This window comes from Eublepharis macularius, chromosome 2, assembly GCF_028583425.1.
Source record: "Eublepharis macularius isolate TG4126 chromosome 2, MPM_Emac_v1.0, whole genome shotgun sequence".
NCBI classification, from domain to species: domain Eukaryota; kingdom Metazoa; phylum Chordata; class Lepidosauria; order Squamata; family Eublepharidae; genus Eublepharis; species Eublepharis macularius.
The window spans coordinates 97,321,079-97,327,319 of NC_072791.1; the positions used below are offsets into that span (position 1 = coordinate 97,321,079).

The 6,241-nt window shown below is 54.8% G+C and overlaps 1 protein-coding gene across 2 annotated transcripts; it reads right to left on the minus strand.

The window, feature by feature from the left end:
* Positions 1-970: 970 nt before the first annotated feature.
* On the minus strand, positions 971-5,781 carry LOC129325063 (uncharacterized). 2 transcript variants are annotated; one of them, XM_054972576.1, is made up of 3 exons: positions 5,648-5,781; positions 2,994-3,139; positions 971-2,130 (listed from the first exon to the last, which is right to left on the minus strand). In XM_054972576.1, exons 1-3 carry the CDS (start codon positions 5,751-5,753, stop codon positions 2,095-2,097), a joined length of 288 nt encoding a protein of 95 aa, XP_054828551.1. In that variant the 5' UTR covers positions 5,754-5,781; the 3' UTR covers positions 971-2,094. The 2 variants fall into 2 exon arrangements, with proteins under 2 accessions (XP_054828551.1, XP_054828550.1); XM_054972575.1 differs by lacking the exon at positions 2,994-3,139.
* Positions 5,782-6,241: the final 460 nt, after the last annotated feature.

Consider the following 6,241-nt stretch of genomic DNA (forward strand, 5'->3'; position numbering starts at 1 on the left):
TTTTCTGTTGGGAATAATGGACAGCCAGTTGGAAAAAAGTTTTAGAACACTGTTTTTATACTTTATTACAGCAGCAAGAGTACTTTATGCACAAAAGTGGAAAACTACAACATTGCTTACAGTGGAGGAATGGTTGACAAAAGTTTTGGAGTTTGCGTTAATGGCAAAACTTACTGCATTAATTAGAGAAAGGACATTAGTTAACTTCTTGACTGAATGGAAACCGTTAATAAGACTTTTTGCATGAAATGGATAACAAGGATTTGCCACCCCAGTCGGAATGAAGAGACAGACGTCACTGTTTGGTACTAAGGGCCACTTTTATTAAGATAACAATATTTATAACCATAACTATCAAACTGCGGCAAGGGCAAACTAGCGGTACAGGACGAGCCACGTGGTCGCACCTTGGACCTCCGCCTCGACCTGTCTGGGCGAGCCCCGAAGCCCCAGGCTTAAGCCATCCACCGGATGGCAGCTACCTGGACAGCCAGGCAAATTTGGTTCCCCCAATCAAGCTCCCACACCTCAGCCGTACAGCAGTGAGGTAGGACTTGCACACAGGGTTCCCCAAGGCAGTCTGCCCATGCAGCATGGCAGCCGTCACAAGCAGTACCATCCGCTTCAGGCAGACCCCTCTTCCCCAAAATGGAGAAGCGCCAAGGGTGCTCACCGGCCCGCTCCCTATTTCCCAATTCTATCCTGCCAAAATGATTTATCTAAACAGCGCCACCGTGCCAATCACCTCAACCACAATATCGGTACAAGGTAGGCGAAAAACCTCCGGACCCGGGCCAATTAGGTGACCGGAGGAAAAAATTCCTACCTGGCTCTGACTACAGCAACCGGCTAATCCTGCACCGATACAGGGAGAGGAGGGTGGGCCGAGCTCTTTCCCGGGCGACTGACGCCGGCGGGGGAGCGGAGCAGCCTAACGGCTAACAAGCTCCGCCCCCGCGCAATCCCCGTATGTCCGGGGAAAGCGCGCCTTCTCTTCCTCCTTCCGAGGAGGCAAATGACGACCCCCCGCCCCACAGCCAGGCTGGCGGCAGAAGGGGTCGCTTTGCCACCCCAGTCGGAATGAAGAGACAGACGTCACTGTTTGGTACTAAGGGCCACTTTTATTAAGATAACAATATTTATAACCATAACTATCAAACTGCGGCAAGGGCAAACTAGCGGTACAGGACGAGCCACGTGGTCGCACCTTGGACCTCCGCCTCGACCTGTCTGGGCGAGCCCCGAAGCCCCAGGCTTAAGCCATCCACCGGATGGCAGCTACCTGGACAGCCAGGCAAATTTGGTTCCCCCAATCAAGCTCCCACACCTCAGCCGTACAGCAGTGAGGTAGGACTTGCACACAGGGTTCCCCAAGGCAGTCTGCCCATGCAGCATGGCAGCCGTCACAAGCAGTACCATCCGCTTCAGGCAGACCCCTCTTCCCCAAAATGGAGAAGCGCCAAGGGTGCTCACCGGCCCGCTCCCTATTTCCCAATTCTATCCTGCCAACGCCAGGCCAAGCCTCTGCTTAGGCCCTGGCGCCCCAGAGATGGCTTAAGGCCAGCCGAAGCCCCTGCCGCAAGTCATCTAAAAACACCTCGTTGCCGGACGCCGAAAGGTGTACCCCGTCACCTCGGTAGAGGTCGGCAAAAGTGGCCCTGATCCGAGGGTGAGGTAAGTAAATACCCAACCCTTCACCCAAAGCCTTTTGAATAGCCCTATTGGCCTTCATTCGAGCCCTTTCAATAGCCGGACGGTGCAAGGCCTCCCGCCAAACCCGCCGAGGCAACATGGCGGACCAAATAATGAGAACACCAGGCCACCGCCGAAGAATGAACTGCAGGTCCTGTTTAACTTGCAAGGACAATGCCCTGCCTTGCATGAGCCCCAGATCATTCCCACCTAGGTGAATGACTAACACGTGGGGCGGGAGGCCACTCCTCCGGCCAAATAACAAAGGCAGCAGGCCGGGCCACCGAAGGCCCCGACGGCCCTGCCACTCAACCCGGGCCCAGTCACTCAGACCCAACTGCGACCCAATCCTCGTCCTCCGTGCTTGGTGGGCCGCCCAGAAAACCATACTGTGCCCGCAGATCAGAATTCTTTGCTTCTCTCGGCAGGACACAGCACCTAAAGAAAATTCAATTAGTAATGGCTTAAAATTTAGACAAGGGCCTAACATAAGCCCGATACGCTGAAGAACGCCACCTGCCAACTCTTTGGATGGCTACAGCCGAGTAACCCATTGCGGCCGCCGTGGAAGCCGCCCCAATCCTGAAAGAATGTGTCGCGAATTTAACTCCCTTCAAACCCAGCCGATCAAGGGCTCTCTGGGTAACTGCCCAGAACTGATAGCGCGTTAAAGGCCGACCATCGCCGTGCCTGAACAAAAGCCCTTGTTCCTTGCCCCGCACCCGAAGGAAGCGTCGGAGAGCCCTCACCGGGCACAACTCTCCATCTGCGCAAGGCCCCAGCCGAATAACAACCCCTTTACGCCACTGATCCGTCTTGGATTGACGTAACTTAATAATGACTGCATCCCCGTCCCACTGTAAATCACTAACCAAAAGAGCACGGTCAGATCGGTCCAAACTGGACCGAGCCACTAATTCACTAATGCGAAATGCCCCAAAGAACGCGGTCAATGCCGCCGCGTGAAACAGCCGCGTCTCATACCCAGAACTGCAAACCTCGGCCCATACCGCAAAAAGCCCCTTGAGCACCGAGGGAGAAATAGGCTCCCTGGTGTCAACTCGAGCCCCTGCTTCCCTGGACCAACCTTCCAACATCTTCCGCACACGGAAGTCCCCCGTGGCCTCAGGGAACCCCCGTGCCTTGCTTACATACGCCAACGCTGCAAGCTGACCCCGAATCGACTTAACCGCAAGACCCCGCAACTTCTGATGCACACAAAAGCGCATCAAGTGCGAAACCGGGATAGGCCAGCGCTGCTGCAAGCTAAGCCTGTCTCTGAACCCTGTAAACTGTCCTACCGCTCTGTTGTAGGCTCTCCTGGTGCTCGGGGCCACTGCAAGCCAGATGGCCCTGAATGCCTCGGACTCCCAAGCAGCCAAAGTTCCTGCGGCATCTGCACTGGATGGGGGTCCGCCTCCGGGGCAAGCCGCCTGAAACGATCCATCTGTAGGCGAGACAATGCGTCCGCCACCTCATTATCCACCCCTGGAACATGTCTGGCCTTAAACAATATGTTCCAATGGAGGCAAAGAAGGGTGAAGGCTCGAACGAGCTTCATAACCCTAGGGGACCTAGAGGTCAATGAATTAACCACTTGTACCACAGCCTGGTTATCACACCAGAAATGCACAGTCTGGTTGGAAAACTCACGTCCCCACAAAAACACGGCTACCAGAATTGGAAAAAATTCCAAGAACGTAAGGTCCCTGACAAGACCCCACCTATGCCACTCACTAGGCCACTGACCCACACACCAATGTTTCCTAAAATAGATCCCAAAACCCAAAGAACCGGAGGCGTCGGACATAACCTGAAGCTCCGCTTCAAGTAATAAATCGTCCCGCCAGAACGTAACCCCGTTAAAGCTGGCTAGGAAGTCCGACCAAACCTGCAAGTCCTCCTGAATGCCCGTACTAAGCCTCAAGCGATGGTGAGGGGCCTTCAAGGGCGACATTGCATCGCAAAGTCGCCTTAAAAAGGGCCTGCCCGGGGCGACCGCCTTACAGGCAAAATTCAAATGCCCCACTACTTGCTGGAGCTCAAGGAGCGTGACCTTACGCTTTCCCCTAAACTCCTGAAGCCTGGCCCTAAGGTCCTGAACCTTTACCAAGGGAAGCCTGAAACACTGTCTAACCGTATCAATTTCTATTCCCAGAAATGTGAGAACCTGCGAAGGCCCCTCCGTCTTCTCATGTGCCAATGGCACCCCCAGCTCCTCAGCCATATTAATGAAGGTGTCCAGCAGGTGGGCGCACCGTCCAGACCCCACCGGCCCACAAAACAAAAAATCATCTAAATAGTGCGCCGTGTCGCGACAATGCGCCCGGCGCCGTACCTCCCATTCAAGAAAGGAGCTGAAAGTCTCAAAGGCAGCACAAGAGATGGAGCACCCCATCGGTAAGGCGCGATCCATGAAAAACTTTCCGTCAAAAGCAAACCCGAGGAGCTCAAAGTCCTCTGGGTGCACTGGGAGCAGTCTAAAGGCAGACTTAATATCGCATTTAGCGAGCTCCGCCCCCACCCCACACTTGCGTACCATCTTAACCGCCTGATCAAACGAAGTATATTTGACAGAACAAAGATGCTCTGGGATCGCATCGTTGACTGACTTACCCTTAGGGAACGACAGGTGATGAATTAAACGAAATTCCCCTGCCGCTTTCTTGGGAACTACCCCTAACGGGGAAACCCTCAACCTAGGAACTGGTGGAGAATCGAAAGGGCCCAAAACTCTCCCTTCCGCACACTCCTTCTGAATCTTAGCTCTAACAATGTCTTCCTTACCTAACACTGAACGCAAATTATCCGAATGAAAAGAGGAACGAGGACCAACAACTGGGATCCGAAAACCATAAGTAAACCCCTGCAACAGATACCGGGCCTCACGAGCCTTGGGATAAGCCCGTAACAGTCCCTCAAGGACCCTCAGTCTTATTGGACTGGGGCCCTTTACCAGCAGACTGCTGGCTACCACCGCCTGATCCACCGAACTTCCTACCTCCAGAGCCCTGTCGGGACTTGGGACAGGCCGTGTAGGAGTGGGGGCCTGAACAGGACGGGCACTCGTGCCTAAACCTACAGGGTTTACGGCTGCAGCCTCCTTTAAAGGCGAACTCCCAGCACAGCAGCCGGGGTTGAACCTGCTGCCCCGCGTTAGCGCGGGTGCTGGGGGTTGAGGAAGAGCGCTGAACAATATGACCGCTGTCTGACCGGTCACCCACACTAGGCCTCGCAGGGGACATCACCGAAAGCCACAATTGCTGATGAATGCGATCCCAGGGAAGGGCCGGATTCATGGCAGCACGCATACGGAATTCCTCGTCGTATTGCATCCATGCCCCTCCAAGGAAGCCCGTATATCCTTTGTAAATAATATCTAAATACTGGAACAAAGGAGCCGCCTTATGTGGCTGTGCCCTCGCTAACACCCCCGCATAAATCAAGAACCCAGGGAGCCAATTGCCCCAGGTTCTATCGACCTTCCTACGCTTTAGCCTTTCTTTGTCACGGTCATCCAAATCGTCTTTGTCCTTCTTCTCCAGCTCTCTGAAGAGAAGGGAAAAGACGTCCACATAGTCCCCTTTCAATATCTTATCACGTGTCGCTTGTGTCAGGTGATCACCCAGGGGAAGGGCTACATCGCCAAATGGCAGGGCACTAAAAGGAACATTGCCGTACGCCAAAGCTGGAAACGGGTAATACCCCCACGGACCAGCCATCATCCCAGGCCAGCCAAAAGGCTGCCCACCTGCCAGGTTTGCCGAAGGTACAGATGAGGGCAGCGAAGCAGCTCCAAAACCCTGACCTGACCAATGTGGCTGCGCTAGAGGAGGCCAAGCTGGGGAGAACTGGGGGGGAACCCCCGAGCTAGCACCCTGAGCTCCACCAAGAGGCCCTTGACCACAGGACCCCCAAGGCCAGGGGAATCCTGTTTGTGTAGGTGCAGCCTTACCAAGGTCCTCTTCAGGCTCCACCGCCAAGGCCACGGGTGCCGCAACCACTTCAGCTCCCTGATCAGCTTCGTCAGCCGCTGCACCAACTTCCTGAGTCGAAGACATCTGAGCAGAGCCAGCCGCACCTGTCGCTGAACCTTCCAAAACAGATAAACGCATAAGAATTTCTCTGTTCACCGCATCCCTGGAGGCCAGGCGCCTAGACCTCTTCCTACCTCCACCGTCCCCCGAAGGAGCAGGCACCCCCTTGGCCGACTCAAGGGCCTGCAGCCGACGCAGGATGTCCTCCTGCCCCAGAACATCGGCCTCATCCTCAGATGAAGAAATAACAGGAGGGGGCCGTTTAGGGGGCGGACGTTTAGCTCGCTGTTTACCCTTAGAAGGGCCACTACCTTTCTTAGGAGGCATGGCCAGCCCTGTGCCCCAAGCAACAGTCTTATAAAGTGTCCTAACGCACCCAGCCAGCCAAAAGGCACTGTGGCCGGATAGCCAATGGGTATCAGGGAATACCAAAGGAGGGAGCCACCCTGACTCACGGCTTCAAAATGGCCACCCGATTCAGCAGACTGGGAAAGGCCCCTCAAAATGGCCGC